Source organism: Primulina huaijiensis, chromosome 8, assembly GCF_012295235.1.
Source record: "Primulina huaijiensis isolate GDHJ02 chromosome 8, ASM1229523v2, whole genome shotgun sequence".
Taxonomy (NCBI): domain Eukaryota; kingdom Viridiplantae; phylum Streptophyta; class Magnoliopsida; order Lamiales; family Gesneriaceae; genus Primulina; species Primulina huaijiensis.
In genome coordinates, this window is record NC_133313.1 from 1,743,953 (window position 1) to 1,760,017 (window position 16,065).

General features: G+C 35.1%; 3 protein-coding genes across 5 annotated transcripts; 2 read left to right on the top strand and 1 right to left on the bottom strand.

Moving 5' to 3' along the window:
• Window positions 1-5,307: 5,307 nt before the first annotated feature.
• LOC140982191 (expansin-A4-like) lies at window positions 5,308-6,850 on the top strand. Its single transcript, XM_073448609.1, has 3 exons — window positions 5,308-5,506; window positions 5,802-6,114; window positions 6,197-6,850. Exons 1-3 carry the CDS (start codon window positions 5,368-5,370, stop codon window positions 6,498-6,500), a joined length of 756 nt encoding a protein of 251 aa, XP_073304710.1. The 5' UTR covers window positions 5,308-5,367; the 3' UTR covers window positions 6,501-6,850.
• A 1,013-nt stretch (window positions 6,851-7,863) lies between these two features.
• LOC140982355 (uncharacterized) lies at window positions 7,864-10,467 on the top strand. Of its 2 annotated transcripts, none has more exons than XM_073448837.1 (7): window positions 7,864-8,039; window positions 8,557-8,605; window positions 8,699-8,801; window positions 8,897-8,992; window positions 9,087-9,161; window positions 9,368-9,437; window positions 10,088-10,467. In XM_073448837.1, exons 1-7 carry the CDS (start codon window positions 7,905-7,907, stop codon window positions 10,160-10,162), a joined length of 603 nt encoding a protein of 200 aa, XP_073304938.1. In that variant the 5' UTR covers window positions 7,864-7,904; the 3' UTR covers window positions 10,163-10,467. The 2 variants fall into 2 exon arrangements, with proteins under 2 accessions (XP_073304938.1, XP_073304937.1); XM_073448836.1 differs by lacking the exon at window positions 7,864-8,039 and adding an exon at window positions 9,748-9,819 and having other exon boundaries at window positions 8,123-8,605.
• A 635-nt stretch (window positions 10,468-11,102) lies between these two features.
• On the bottom strand, window positions 11,103-14,844 carry LOC140982597 (reticulon-like protein B16). 2 transcript variants are annotated; one of them, XM_073449167.1, is made up of 6 exons: window positions 14,707-14,844; window positions 14,484-14,627; window positions 13,535-13,715; window positions 13,305-13,446; window positions 12,145-12,214; window positions 11,103-11,351 (listed from the first exon to the last, which is right to left on the bottom strand). In XM_073449167.1, the coding sequence occupies exons 2-6, from the start codon at window positions 14,623-14,625 to the stop codon at window positions 11,185-11,187; spliced, it is 702 nt and encodes a 233-aa protein (XP_073305268.1). In that variant the 5' UTR covers window positions 14,626-14,627; window positions 14,707-14,844; the 3' UTR covers window positions 11,103-11,184. The 2 variants fall into 2 exon arrangements, with proteins under 2 accessions (XP_073305268.1, XP_073305267.1); XM_073449166.1 differs by having other exon boundaries at window positions 11,103-11,354.
• Between the last annotated feature and the right edge of the window lie 1,221 nt (window positions 14,845-16,065).

Genomic DNA, 16,065 nt, shown 5'->3' on the forward strand with positions numbered 1-16,065 from the left:
AATTCTTAGGTACGAACCTGTTACTTATAATACATGTTAGGAAACCTATGAAGCCCATGAAACGAATAGAGAATATAATTTAGAAAGATCGAATCGTGATGTTTATAACACGAAAGAATAGACCACAAATTTGATTTTAAAAAAGTATACATATTTCATATATATTTTATCATGTGTTAGTTGTCTCACATCGATTGGATAAAATACCTGAGAGTTACATATATGAGCTTGGATAATCCTCCCTCTTTGAGCTAGCTTGTGGGGTTGAGTATGGTCCAAATCCAATCTTAACATGGTATCAGATCTCAGCTTCCACTGTTATGTGTTGCACCACCAGTTCCTCCCATAGTTGGGTCATTTGTAAACTTCAAGCTCTAGATGTTTATTCCTGGATGTGATGTTTATTTCTAGATGTGAAAGGGGTGTGTTAGTTGTCTCACATCAGTTGAATAAAATAGATGGGAGTTACATATATGGGTTTGGATAATTCTCACCACTTGAGCTAGCTTTTAGGCTTGAGTTATGTCCAAATTCTAATACATCATGTCATTTATAAATTGATTTCAAATACTTAATTTCACTTATACTATAACAGACCAGTGTGTTAGGTAAGGTGTGTGGCTCACACATTAAATAAAATAAAAAAATATGCTTTCTCACAATCCCACATCGAAAGAATTTGAAAAGTTGTTGGAGGGAATTAGTTATAAATAGAGCTCAATTCTTTCAATTATTGTATCACAAAATCAAAAACTTTACAGCTTTGATAAAAAGAGAGTGCATAGAAAAAAAGAGTGTATTTTTTTCTTGAGTGCGGGAATTCTCTTGTGTGAGTTAGAGAAATTATTTTCTCGGTATACTCGTGTTGGGAGTGTGATAAATATTGAGTGTATTGGTGTATACACTTGTTGTAATTTTCTTCCGGTTATAAAAGTTGCAGTGCTCCGTGGACGTAGCCTATATTGGGTGAACCACGTAAATCTTTGTGTTCTTGTTGGTTATTTTATTCCGTATTTTTGGGTACTATTATCATCGTGTTTGACATCGCTTCGAGGGTGTAATTCCCCAACAACTGGTATCAGAGCCTTGTTGTGAAAATTCTTAAGAATTCTGAGTATGCTCTGTGGTTACAGCTTTGTCTGATCTTCCACATCAGAAAAGATTTTTTAGATTTTTTGCTAAGGCTAGAGAAGTGATGGCCGGAGATGATGGATCGGGACCGAGTATCAACAAGTTCGACGGTACAGATTTTACGTTCTGGCGACTACAAATTATTGATTATTTGTATAGCAAGAAGTTGTATCAACCTCTATCTGGAAAGAAGCTGGAAAAGATGGAGGATGATGAGTGGAAGCTTCTTGACCGGCAAGTGTTAGGTGTAATATGATTGACCCTAACGAAGAACGTGGCACATAACGTGGCGGAGGCAAAAACAACGGAGGAGATGATGTCCATTTTGTCGGACACGTACGAAAAGCCATCGGCAAATAATAAAGTACATCTCATGAAGAAGTTATTTAACTTGAAGATGAGAGAAGATGCATCGGTGGCTAAACACATCAATGGATTCAACACGATTGTTTCACAGCTGACATCGGTTGAAATTAAATTTGATGATGAGATTCGAGCACTTATTCTTTTGGCGTCTTTACCAGACAATTGGGAACCGATGCGGGCAGCGGTTAGCAACTCTGTTGGAAAAATAAAGCTACAATTCAATGATGTTAGAGATCAAATTCTTGCTGAAGAAGTTCACAGGATGGATTCGAGTGAAGGAACATCATTGAGATCTGCTCTAAATATCGAGAATAGAGGAAGAGGCAGTAGTGGCGAAAAGAGTTTTAATCAATGGCATGGTAGATCCAAGTCAAGAAATGGAAAAGACAAAAGCAACTTTGAAAAGAATGTGAAGTGTTGGAGGTGTGGTGAGACTGGTCACTTGAAAAGGAATTGCAGATCAACAAAGAACGACGCTAATGTTGTTACTGAGGAGGTACATGATGCTCTATTACTATCCATGGAAAGCCCGGTTGATTCTTGGGTTATGGACTCGGGAGCTTCGTTTCATACCACTGGTAATCGTGATGTATTCGATAATTACATTGGGGGAGATTACGGAAAAGTTTTCCTGGCTGATGGAAAACCTTTGGAAATAATTGGTATGGGTGTTGTCCGGATGAAGATGTCAAATGGATCTGTCTGGAAAATCAACAAAGTAAGGCATGTACCAGAGTTGACACACAATCTGATTTCAGTAGGACAGCTTGATGACGAAGGTCATAAGGTGACCTTTGGTGATGGTTCCTGGAAAGTGAAAAAGGGAGCCATGATTGTTGCTCGAGGAAAGAAAACTGGAACACTTTATATGACTTCCAGTTTGAGAAATAAATTAGCGGCTGTGGATGCTGGAGCTAATTCAAGTCTATGGCATAGTAGGCTTGGGGATACGAGTGAGAAGGGAATGAAGAAGCTTGTTTCAAACGGAAAGCTACCGGAATTAAATATCGTTGAACACAAGCTGTGTGAAGCTGTATTTTTTGGAAAGCAGAAAAAGGTGAGCTTTTCAAAAGAGGTTAGAGAACCGAAATCAGCAGATTTGGAGCTGGTACATACTGATGTATGTGGACCATCTCTTGTGACATCCCTTGGAGATCACTCAAGATATTATGGCACTACTGTTGACGATTCGAGCAGGAAATTTTGGGTTTATTTTGTGAAAAATAAATCGGATGTTTGTGAGACCTTTAAACAGTGGGAGTTAGCCATGGAAGATGTGATGGATTCACTGTCATCCAATCACATGTGAGAGTTGTCAGAACTTCATGAAGGTAAAAAGGTTTTACATAGCAAGTGAGAGTACCTGTTAGAACATGACGGTAGCAAGTGGTACAAAGAAATACTTGTTGTAAAAGGTGAAAAGGAAGTCATTGGTTGCACTGATATTTTCTCTCTGGTGGTAAAGTTAACTACTATCAGGACTGTACTTGGATTGATGGTAAAAGAAGATTTGCATCTGGAACAGTTAGATATAAAGACGACGTTTCTTCATGGTAAACTAGATGAAGAAATGAATCAATCACAGGGATTTGAAGTACGAAGGAAAGAGAAAATGGTGTGCAAAATTCAGAAGAGCTTGTATGGTCTCAAACAAGCAAGACAGTGGTACAAGAAGTTTGATGGTGGAATGAATAATGATGGTTTTCTGAGGAGCTTGTCTGGAGGAGATTGATAGACTCGAGAAAGAGTTATCAAAAGAATTTGCTTTGAAGGATTTGGATGCTGCAAAACAAATCCTTGGAATAAGGATCCTTAGAGATCAGGTGAACGTAGTCTTGAAGCTTGAGAAGATTACTGGAAGCAAGAATCCAGCTGATATGCTCACGAAGGCTGTTATCATTGGAAAACTGAAGTTGTTTTTTACTTCAGTTGGTCTCCTAGACTAATAAAAGAGGTATGAGCTGCTGCACTGTTGGTGCGAAGACATGATTGAAATCAAGTCTTGAAGTGGGAGAATTGTTAGGTAAGGTGTGGGGCCCACACATTAAATAAAATAAAAAAATATGCTTTCTCACAATCCCACATCGAAAGAATTTGAAAAGTTGCTGGAGGGAATTAGTTATAAATAGAGCTCAATTCCTTTAGTTATTGTATCCCAAAATCAAAAGCTTTTCAGCTTTGATAAAAAGAGAGTGCATAGAAAAAAAGAGTGTATTTTTTTCTTGAGTGCGGGAATTCTCTTGTGTGAGTTAGAGAAATTATTTTCTCGGTATACTCGGGTTGAGAGTGTGAGAAATATTAAGTGTATTGGTGTATACACTTGTTGTAATATTTCTTCCGGTTATAAAAGTTGCAGTGCTCCGTGGACGTATCCTATATTGGGTGAACCACGTAAATCTTTGTGTTATTGTTGGTTATTTTATTCTGCATTTTTTGGTACTATTATCATCGTGTTTGGCATCGCTTCGGGGGTGTAATTCTCCAATACAGTGGTCTTCCACATAATATTTAAATATAAGCTATCACATGTTATGCACATAACAAATTATGGCTCTAAAAATTTCATACGATCACCATTATCACATTAGTTATATAATTAATAATATTTTTATAAACTTATTTATGTTATGGAAAGAACAATAAAATATACCAATTTTGACTTATACATACATTTATATGTAATTAATTAATAATATTTTTATAAACTTATTTATGTTATGGAAGGAACATTAAAATATATCAATTTTGACTTATACATACATTTATATGCAAGAAGATTTGAAGTCGGCAAATCAAATCATATAATGACCGATATAAAACAAATGAAGAAGAGAAAACAAAATCGAGCAGAATCCATAAGCAAACAACTTATAAGAATAATATTACATCATCTACAGAGAGTTGGAGTACTTAGAAGACTTCAAATCGGAAGAAATCAGAATATTTAAAAATTATTCAATAGCTAGAAGTAATACTCGTTCCGCTTTCGTATATTTACTCATCATGTTCATGGATACATAGAAACTTGATTTTTGTTTGAGAAAAAACTCTTCAACAATATATTCATACTATCTCACAACTTAAACAGTATATTAAGGGTCAATACGAAGAGATACACAAAACATTAATTTACCTTTTTAAAAGTCTCATTTAAAACACTTTGCATGAGAGTCTGAGAAAATTGTCGGATTCCATATTATCATAAAAGGTTTACTTGTTCGAGCCAAATAAGTCATATGATCATTTTTTTTTTTCAAAATCGTATTTTCCTTTTTTTTTTTGTTTATTGTAATTTTCTTTTCCAAGAAAACAAGAACATTAGAACCGAAAATCCGAGTTCCAAAAAAAAGTTTAAGATTGTGTCACGAATTCGTTTAGATTTCCCCGATACGAGGAATCAGAAATTCGACGACTTATGATCACCCCCAAGATAAATAAAATAAAATAAAATAAATAAAGTTGTATCCCGAAGTAAATCACTAACTCAAAACAAATTAAGTCGACGTGCGGCATAAAAGTAATAAATTTATGGACAAAACTCAAACAAATTTAATAATGACATAGGAGATATAGATATAAGGAAGATGCTAAGAATGCATGTGCTTGTAGGGACTTCAAGCTTAGCCTTTGGTAGTTCAAATAGGAACAAGTGCATGTGCATCCCAAAAATATTTTGAATCACTTCTTGTGGCTTCAACTACAAGAAATTAATGCCACAAAAATTGTCACTTTCCACCATATGCTATATTATTTTTATAAATATAGCTCAATTTTCCTCTATATAAATAAATCCCAATTTTCCAAATCTTGTATAAGTCCTCAGCACGAAAATTACTCCCCACTCCTAAGCATTTCAACTTTCTACCCAAAATGGCTATTCAAAGATTCTCCATGGCTTCACTCTTCTTGGTCTCATCCTTATTTGGATTTTGCCTACGAGCTACTAATGGTGACTGGGAAGGCGCGTTCGCCACCTTCTATGGTGGGGGCGATGCATCGGGCACAATGGGTCAGTTTGAATCGAACTACGTCGTGTTCATTTCACTTTCTTGTCCAAATATTGAATATAGATATATATCAAATATTCTTTAGTCTAGCATTGTCTCTTCTTGGGTCAAAATGATGGTAATAACTAATTTTTTTTTTAATGTAGTCACCGTTTGCACTCTATTTTCCTTTACTTACGTTTCACCATTTTATTTAAAATTGGGATAATTTTATTCATAAATTGGAGCACAAATAACATAACTCGAGAAACAATTATAAAATCGAAAGCAAGTTCTAATATATATTTTCTTTTTCAGGAGGTGCTTGTGGGTATGGCAATTTGTATAGTCAAGGATATGGCACTAACACCGCAGCACTCAGCACTGCTCTATTCAACAATGGCTTGAGCTGCGGGTCGTGCTACCAGTTAACATGCTCGGGAGGCGCCAAATCGTGCATACCGGGCACGATCACGGTCACCGCCACCAATTTCTGCCCGCCTAACCCGTCTCTGCCGAACAACGCCGGTGGGTGGTGCAACCCTCCCCGCCAACACTTTGACTTGGCCGAGCCGGCCTTCTTGCAGATCGGTCAGTACCGAGCCGGGATCGTCCCGGTTTCATTCCGAAGGTAAAAAACCAACATCACCACCACGATTTTTCTTGAAAAAGATGCGACCTAGGCCTAACATGTTGATATATTGTATTAACAGAGTCCCTTGTGTCAAGAAAGGAGGAATAAGGTTTACTATCAATGGTCACTCCTTTTTCAACCTGGTACTGGTGACTAATGTAGCAGGCGCCGGGGACGTCCAGTCGGTATCGATCAAGGGTTCGAGAACCGGGTGGCAGCCCATGTCGAGGAATTGGGGCCAAAACTGGCAGAGCAACTCGTTCCTTAACGGCCAACCGCTCTCGTTTCGAGTCACGACGAGTGATGGCAGGACTCTTATTAGTAACAATGCTGCCCCGGCCAACTGGCAATTCGGCCAAACATACGAAGGGAGCCAATTCTAGTTGGATTCAAATCTTAAATATATAATATTTCATTCGAAAGAGAACCATATCAGGCTCGAGTACGACTCGAAATCGTATCATGGGAAGGGACTAGTGGAGCTGGGGGTGACCGGGTGCGCACCCGCTTAGGCATAACACACATTTTTATTTAAGTTACAAGAATCTTTTTTCTTTTCTTTTTTTCTCTTTTTTTTTTGAATTTTTGGTGAGAAGATTAAAATTTTGGCCAAATTTGTATGAAGCCGCAAATGATATATTTATTTAAAATTGTAATTTAGTCCTTTTTCCGGACAAAACTGAAATGGGATATATTATAATAAGATTGAAGTTATAAAACTTTATTTGATTGATTGAATTTTTCCTTTTAATGGCTCTTTTAAATGCTTCCAATTGACCTCCAATTGGGTATTTCAGAATTTATAATATTAACAAATGTTGACAAATATTTTAATATGAGCATATAAGATGTCTAAATAAGTTATTTCTTGTCCAAGCTTACCTCTAATGACTCTCTTTAATTTTTAAAAGACAAATATATCCTCATATATATTGTTATATTCCAACTCGACCACAAAATTAAGTGACACATATACTAAAATACATTATAACATCACATATATCAACAACTCGGGTTAGTATACTACCTTCATATTTCAATAGAAAATTATATTATGGACCGGAAATCCTAAATTCGGTCATATCATATGATGAAAAAAAGTAAAATATTTGAGAGCTAATAAAATATTGAGCAGGCATCGTGTGAGACGATCTCAAAAAAATAGATTAGTGAGATGAGTCAACTCGATCCATATTTAAAGTGAAAAATATAATTTTTAACATAAAAAATAATAATTTTAATGAATTAGATTGAGTTGAAAATCAGTTTTATAAAATTAACTTATGAGACCGTCTTACAAGATTTTTCTGTTTATTGTTTATAATAAATTTAACCAAATAGCATATTTTATAGTAAATATTTTAAGAAAAAATATATGGATGAAGTATTTTTTAAAATATGTGAATTTCCACCCAAATCATAATGAGTATTAATGACTATAGAATCAATGGTGAATAATAACTTCCAGAAGCTACGCCGGGCTCATTGAATCGCTACGCAGGTTCGGTCTTAGCAACCACCAAGAACTGCTCCAGCGGGAGGTCTCCGGTGGACGTAACTAGAAAAAGTTTCGATCCTAGACTAAAAATTTGTGGGCTAAAATTTGTGATATACTCAATGTTATTTTATTTTTTAAATTTGTGGACTAAAATGTGGACTAAAATAAGATAAAATTTTTTAAAAAAAAACTCAATCCATATTTTTAAATAAACCCAAAAATAAACCTAAGCTGGAGCCCACCCCAGCCTTTGGGCCGTCCCTGCGCGGTTGCCCTTAGGTTTTTGACGATGTCTTACGGCGGAGCTAATAGCCGTCGGATGGTGGAGTTTCCGATCTGGGAGTCGAGTGTTCTCAAGATTTTGAGAGGTGACATCACTGAGTGGTCTGTCGACGGTTCGTCGGATGCCATATTAAGCATCTCTGTTTTCTCTCCTTTTTCGATTACTCGTTTCAGTGATTTTATTAGTCAATTCCGCTTCACTGTAGTGTGATCGGGCAGGAGAAATTGTTCTTTATTCATGATCCATGTCTGTCGAAATCACTTAACACAGATGGAAAACAATTGAAAACTGTATGGTTCTATAATATCTGATGAAGCTAATCGCCTGAGGCTATGCATGGGATTGCCAGTACATTAACTTTAGCATCGTTTGGCGCACATCTTTTTCGTCTGAGGATTGACTCAAGTTCTATTTGGATCAAATTCTACAAATGATCAAAGTCACGACATTCTGTTATCATCGATATTATTGATTTAGCATCCCTATATTATGCATTCTTCATGATCTCATCACACGAACCAAACCGTGTCTTGTTTTATTCGCACCATCTTTCAGCAATGTTTTATTATCTGCCTAAGTCAGGATATTAATAGTATATAGTTGTTATGTGTTGTAAGATTTGTTAGATTCATTTGATTGTTTGCATGGTTTTTGAAAGCTGAATCCAGCCAATGAAGGTATGCTTGGAGGTGCTGGTGCTGATGGGGGTAATAATTTCAATTTCCTTTTTTTTTGGGAGGAATGTACTCCTTGGGTGTCTTCCTCATGTAATTTTTCCTCCCTCCCATAAATTTTTGCAGCAATACATAGAGCTGCTGGTCCAGAATTATCCAAAGCATGCTATAAGGTCCCAGAAGTACGGCCTGGAATTCGCTGTCCTACTGGAGAAGCAAGGATTACCGCGTATGTCCTCGTAGATAGTGTAATATGAATAAATTCAATGTGCTGTGTATCATGCACCTGCTTTCACTGACATGCTAACATTTTAAAATGTCCAGGGGCTTCCGTTTGCCAGCTTCTCATGTTATTTATACAGTTGGACCAATTTATGACATAGATAAAAACCCTGAAGCCTCTTTGAGAAACGCGTATAGGTACATACTTGAATGAATGACAAGTCCCCACCTTGGAGGTTTGATCTGTGTTTAAAGTGTGGTTTTTTTCTTTTTTTACCGGAACATGATGCAGAAACAGTTTAAGCATCGCCAAAGAGAATGGTATCCAATACATTGCATTCACAGCAATATCATGCGGTGTCTACGGGTATATTTCGCATCATGATATTGTTCAATCCTTTGTGAGCATATTGCAATGCTTCTCTTAACATGGGGCAGCTTTTAACCCATGATTGCGTGTAGTGAAATGGGAAACCTTGGTTTGGAAAAATGATGTCTCCCAACTAGTAACGACATGCTGTTTTTTTTCCATAGGTTAGTTCCTTGTCCAATACTTGTTACACTTGAATTCAGGTATCCTTATGATGAAGCTGCCACTGTGGCCATTTCTACAGTCAAAGATTTCGCAAAGGACTTTAAGGAGGTAGTTTCATACTTTCTTTCCTTTTTGCATTTTATTAGTTGGATTGTATCCTCCACTGTACTTATTTTGTTGGGAATCTTGTATTATTTGTTGCATAATGGGCTATAAATAAGGCTCCAATTTGTGATTCTGAGTGCTAAGTCGAACCAACGCCCTGCTAACCAACTTAGAGATTTGAGTTAATGGAGGTAACTCTATCAAGTGGGAATTATTTAACTTCGATGCAATCAATGAGAAGGACCCGCTTGGTCTAGCTCAAATAAGAAGCCAGTTTCTGGTTTGATTTATGTTACAGTTTCGTTTAATGCAGTTGAGTGGGAGCTCAGTTTCCAAGTTTTGGGGTCGTTTACTTGGGAATAAATCATCAAGTTCCATAAAGGAGGTAAAAAGCTTTTTTCCTAATCATTAAACAAAGTAATTCTAGGATTGGAGAAACTTTAACTGCATGCTTGCATGTAATGAATGAAAATAGTGTGTGAATTTCAAACTTCCAAAGCTGGCATTCGTTTAAAACCTCGTGTTCATATAAATGAATAAGAGATTAAGCACTGTCACGTGACTGCTTTCTTTCATTATTTTGTAATAAATTGATTGTGTTGAAGCTCTATGAATGAGAGAATACAATCATCACCAGTTGCATTGTCTTTCAGGTGCACTTTGTTCTGTACTCGGATGAGATTTACGATGTTTGGTTGAACAAGGCCAATGAATTACTTCAAAAATGATAATGTTTGATTTTTAGCGAAACCCAAGGGTTTATGCAGCAGAGGCAAAAAGCAGTTCACTGAGTTTGCTTGTTTAAAATATCACGGGGAGGTCCAGTGGATCGTCGAATAAATGTTGGGTTGAAATTATTAATCAATTTTATGTTTATGCCGTTTGTGGCAGAAGATATAACCTTACAACTACACCCACACACTGCAGGGTGAAGGTGACTTTTATAGTCAGTTTATCTAAACAAATCTACCTGAAAATTGAAGAAAGCTTTGGTAATGCTTTTACAATGATGAAGGTATAGTGTTTGTGTGAACTCTGATCCTCAGGGCCAATATTCAAAATAATTTAAAAATAAATAATTTTGGTCGGATGGATAGTTCGATATTCCTAAAAAAGGAGCGCCTCGTAAACACGGTTTCTTGAGCCAATTCAAGAGCTTGGCTTGGAACTAGAGGTGAAAATGAATTAAGTCGAATTCAAACATATTTGAATTTTTTCATTTTGAAATCAAATTATATTTTTCGAAAGTCATTTGTGAATCTTGATATTTATTAATATAATACAAATAATAATTTAATAACTTTCAAGTATTTATTTTTAAGTCATAGTTTAAAAACTTAAAGAACACTTTGAACAAAAAATTTAAAAAATTTCGAGCTACGAATCGAGTTTATATATATCTATTTTGAGTCTTAATTTTTTCATCAAATTCGGTTGCTTTAGTTTGTTTACACTCCTGCTTGAAACTCGATCTTTTGGAAGAGATTTTTTAGCTCAAATTTAGATATTTAAAATCTAACGCACAAGGTTGCCAGTTTTTCATTATTTCAATCGAGTGAAAGAAAATACTTTGCTACAATTGCCATTAAATTTTCTAACATGTGTGTTTTGATTTCAGTATATATCAGAGCATTTTGCTTTTGTAATGTAAGCGTTGACAATCAATCATATGGTAAAAAATATTGACATCAAAATATTCTTAGAACACATTGAATGTTTTAGCATATGTTTGCCGTGTGTTTACCCTGACTCAAGGATCTTTGTCCTTGGACAGTGTCCGTGGCAATCTGCTATGCAAATTTTCATCCACAATTTTGTAATGCTTCGAAAATTTACGATGAACCATATCGGCATATCGATCTACATGGTCTTGAAATTTGTCATATAGAGCTGGAACTGTGACAGAAATAATGATCCCTGCTGCCAAATAGTGAAACGTCAAAGTAGCAAATCGAAATACACAAGAATTCAAAATCCCATGGGAAGTCTTGTTACAATAGCAAAAACAACTTTCGACAACTCACAACCGAGCTACCAGAATTTCGAAATATTTAAGAGCCATGTCACCGAGGGATAATATTTTACACAGATTGAATTTTACCAACATATCTAACGAATGACTAAAAAAGCTTGAGAGGCATCATGAGACGTGAAAAAATCTAATCCGTGTGTAGAAAATTTTGGAACTGCCACAAACGCATGTGGCCTCGATTATCTTCAAATTAATATTTTATTCTATCTTCCTCTGTTAATTTACTTCAAGACAACTGGACCTATCACATATAATTATAACACTCTAACTCCACTGTTAACACTAAAGTAAAAAATAACCATTATATTGTTCCTTTACAAAACAATCGTATGGAATAACAAAGTGAAAATATTTGCATCATATCATCTTCCACTAACTAAAGAGTCAATTTTTCTTCCAAAAATTTGAATACTTGCTCAAATGTCATCTTCCTAGTAGCGCTGAAAGAGAAGATAATAACACATGGGAACTAACGATTTGGTATTGTCTATGCAACATAGGAATAACACTATGGGACACATCAAAACATGTGTCAATCCTACATGAAATATATGGGGGCCACATTTATTCAGTGTAACATGTTACTCCTACTGCCAATGTAATATAGAAAAGAATCCAAGGATCCATAGGCATCATAAAACATTAAAGAGTTGAAAATCCAAGGATAAAACATCATACCTATGTATGCGAAAGTGAAGAAAGACAGCAGGCAACCAATCACAGACAAAAGCCACAAAGCAATCACAACCTGCAAGATTCAAAAATTCTTTGTTAAGTTTCTGTTTCTCTGAGTGATTGATCAAAATTTCAGGGTTGATAGAGAAACAATTATATCCACGCTAACAGTTCTATAAAGCAGTCTTGAGTTATGATAATCAGTAGGAGGTCCAAAGAATATATTGGCAAACCCTAGTAAGCAAATCCATATGACCGTTAAGTCCAACTACTTAACGGCCTCTCTAATATAATCAGAGAAAATTGATTAGGGAGTCAAAACATCTCAAAGCTAACACACATTCAGAACTAAGTAATTTGTATGCATTTATGGCATCATGTCTGAAGTTCGAATTTGGCGGAAACAGAGACCAAGAATTCACCGATTTTCCAAAACTGACAAAATGATCAGAGCCCGGAGGAGTGTTTTCAAAGGGGAAAAGTGTTGACCATTCCATCCTCTAAAATTTCACGGAAAGAAATGAATAAGAGTTACGGTTAGAAAGCAGCCATCTCCGATAGGATTTGAAATAATAAATCAAAGTTTACAGCTTAATGTCAACTATAATGATTACGAGGTATCTGGTGAACAGTACAGGGACAGACATCTAATCTAATCCAATATAATATAATTATATAAATGTATTACTCATTGCCGCATATTGTTCCTCAAAACCTAACAATATATGTAAACCCTATTCAAAACTGAATTCACGTAATTGTTTTGCTAGTCTGTTGTATACGGCAAAAAGCTCTCAGCAACTTCAGAAGCGGATGATTAAGAATTTTAAGAGTATTTAATAAAAAAATGCTACTCTCCAAGAAGTTATATGAGGATCCTGCTTTGCATACCCCTACCAAAAACATTTCCCTGCATTTAAGGTATAACCCATCATGCCTTGTGCAATTGAGAATTGACTGGAACTCATAAATTTAGATTCTCTGCTTCTGTCTTCATCACCACTGTTTTATGGATGAATTGACAGTAAACATCTTTTTTTTCCATCAACTAAAGAAAAAGAAGTCCTGAAGTGTGGGTGGTCAGGGAAAGACTTTTCACAATTGCAGTTCATATCGTAGAATTTTGCACTCTTTCAGTCTTTATAAAATTAGTTATCACTAACCTTGAAGAAAAGTCTGAAGTCCTTGCCTAGAGTTATGTCATGAGCCATAAGCAGCATATAATTGATTTTGACACGAAATGATGCTGCAGCATTATTGACCATTTCTTCTGACAAGACTAGTTCTGGTAGTGCCTGGAGGGGTCTGTTCAAAAAAGGTTTCATGTTATTCCTATTTGAAACAACGCAAACCTGATTTTATAACATTATAGATACATATACAAGCATCGTACTTGTTTCTAAATACCGCATAATTTGCCCGAAGAAACATCAGGACAATTAAAATCAGCAAGACATCAGAACAAAGTGGTAAGAATGATATCCCTGAGCACTCGATTAATAGCCAGGCAATAGTAGCAATTACTACTACACCAAATGAAATATGTCGCCTTCTCCAGAGCATAACATCAGCAGCTAAAGCCAGAGTGAAAAAATGGGTGAGATGAGGCGATGGCTGAAGAAGAGAAAGCCATTGTTAAACAAAGATTGCAACCATAGAAGCATGACAAAAATGTTGCAAGCTTCTGCACCAAATCAGTCAATGAAAAATGGAGGGCTATAATGTTTTATACACAATGTAAGATGCCTATTTGTACTCATCATCCATTATAGTGCATCATAGAGGCATTCCCTTTTGTGTCTAGAATATGTATCTTCGGAATCAACATCCCTGACATTGCACAAAATATTGAAGTATGCAACTCCTAGAAACAGAAAACTAAATTGCTAAAATAAAAATTTGCTCAACTACCTACAAACTCAAGCAAAAGAACTGAGTGCCCGACTTCACATAGTTTCTTCTTTCAAATATCGTCCAATTTCCTCACTAATTTACATCACCTAACAGAAACCCAGTCAAATGACCACTATTTCTAATACAATGGTTGATCGAATCTCTATAAAATTCGGATACTTCAGCATGAGCACCTGTTCTCAGAACACATTCGAAATAAATATGTTAGACGCTTGAGGTTGAACACCTCCACAACAATAAAATGCTCTCAACAATTGCAAACATACGGACTGAGCTGAGACAAATTCAGCACCGATCATCAATGCCGGCAACTTTACTAAATAAAACGCATGCATAAAAACCAGCTGATAGACATCAGCAAACAAACAAACAAGCAAGAAATGAACACAAATTACTTCGTATCACTTTCATTTATTCATCGTAATCACCTTTGCCACCGCCCATCATCTGATGAACAGTTGCTTGACGACCGAACAATTTGTACGATGAGCTCGTCGACGTCGGATTACCTATTCTCACCTCTTCGTTCGGCTCCACACCGCATACATCTTCATTATTTGAATTCTCCATTCCTGAATTTCCAAAACAGAAAAAAAAAATCGAAAAACCAAAGCCAAAACCAAAAGAAGAAAATTAATAAGTGAAAATTACCGTAAAATCGAACACTGTATTGAATCAATCGGAGAATGATTGATCGAAGAGGTTTGTTGAGGTTAACTTGTGCATTGGAACGTCCGCTGCTTAGCTTTTGACTAAAACCGTAAGAAGATTCAAAGCATACGACGTCGTATATTGGGGGGTCAGTCTTTTTTCGGGTTTCGGATTAAATTGGGTTGACCCGAACATATTTGGGTTTTATTGATTTCTTGATCCGACCCGATATTTATGATTTTACGAAAATGTATTCCGGGCTCGACGATTTCGGTTAATTTAGAGGTCTAAAAACGTCAAATTGGTTCACGAGTTTTTTTTTTTTTTTTTTTTTTTTTTTTTTATCAAGTTGGAGAAATATTTAATTTGTATTTAAATTTATTTTTTTCATAATTCGTTAATAAAATTCGAGTCAAATTATTTTATTTAATAGTTCACAAGCTATTTACAAGCTTTAATGTTATATTAATATAATTATATGTTAAATGTATATTTTGAGCAAAAATGTTTAAGTCTTCGAAATGAGCTCGAGTAATTTGAACTTTAAATATTTCTCATATTCGGTTAGTTTACACCTTTACTTTTTTTTTTTTATGTTGTTGTAATATAGTGCACTTTTTTTTTATGTATTCATTAATTTGAGTCATGCTACATATACAATAAAATTTATACAACACAAAAAAATTAATTTATCAAAATCTCATCATAAATACAATACAAAATCTCACGATATAATTGTTGTAAATATCGATGTAATTCTATTAATTTTCAAAGTTTATCGATCTTTATAATATAAACCAAATTTATATTTTATGTTTAGTTTGATACATTTATGGTTGAACTTTATATAATATTTATTAATATCACAAAATATAATTAAAGTACAAAACAAATTAATGATATAATAAACTAGAATTCTCAATCAGCGAATCAATGCTCCGACAATGGTGACACATGTGCTTTAATTAATAGAATCACACAAGAATTTGTTGTTGTCTAGCTTAGTGAATCGTGGTACCGATCATTCTACGTTTGTGTTTGAATCAATGAATTTTAATAAATGTATATCAAATTCTTTGATTGCTCGAATCAAATCCATAATTTTTTTTGCTATGTCTATCTTATAACTAACATTTTATCGGGAAAAAATGATTTTTTTAATAATATATAAAACAAAATGGCCGAAATCCAGAAGATTTGTACCAAAATTGAAAATTTAAAGATTGATGTATCAAGGAAAATAAGTTAGTGACAAAAAATAGAAGTGTGGTAGTGTGCAGATAATGACCCCCAATTGAGTGATTTTTAACCAAAAATCATTATCTATTCTATTTTATTAAAGTCGAAGACATCATAATA

What these genes read in the sequence shown, in the direction of transcription:
- LOC140982355 (XM_073448837.1), top strand. Translation starts at nt 7,905, where the DNA reads ATGTCTTACGGCGGAGCTAATAGCCGTCGGATGGTGGAGTTTCCGATC. An exon ending in GGAGAAGCAAGGATTACCGC is followed by an intron (nt 8,802 to 8,896) that starts GTATGTCCTCGT and finishes TAAAATGTCCAG; the next exon opens with GGGCTTCCGTTTGCCAGCTT. An exon ending in TCGCAAAGGACTTTAAGGAG is followed by an intron (nt 9,438 to 10,087) that starts GTAGTTTCATAC and finishes ATTGTCTTTCAG; the next exon opens with GTGCACTTTGTTCTGTACTC.
- LOC140982191 (XM_073448609.1), top strand. Translation starts at nt 5,368, where the DNA reads ATGGCTATTCAAAGATTCTCCATGGCTTCACTCTTCTTGGTCTCATCC. An exon ending in CGATGCATCGGGCACAATGG is followed by an intron (nt 5,507 to 5,801) that starts GTCAGTTTGAAT and finishes TTTCTTTTTCAG; the next exon opens with GAGGTGCTTGTGGGTATGGC. An exon ending in GTCCCGGTTTCATTCCGAAG is followed by an intron (nt 6,115 to 6,196) that starts GTAAAAAACCAA and finishes TTGTATTAACAG; the next exon opens with AGTCCCTTGTGTCAAGAAAG.
- LOC140982597 (XM_073449166.1), bottom strand. Translation starts at nt 14,625, where the DNA reads ATGGAGAATTCAAATAATGAAGATGTATGCGGTGTGGAGCCGAACGAA. An exon ending in TATGCGGTATTTAGAAACAA is followed by an intron (nt 13,447 to 13,534) that starts GTACGATGCTTG and finishes TTTTTTGAACAG; the next exon opens with ACCCCTCCAGGCACTACCAG. An exon ending in CTTCACTTTCGCATACATAG is followed by an intron (nt 11,355 to 12,144) that starts GTATGATGTTTT and finishes ACTATTTGGCAG; the next exon opens with CAGGGATCATTATTTCTGTC.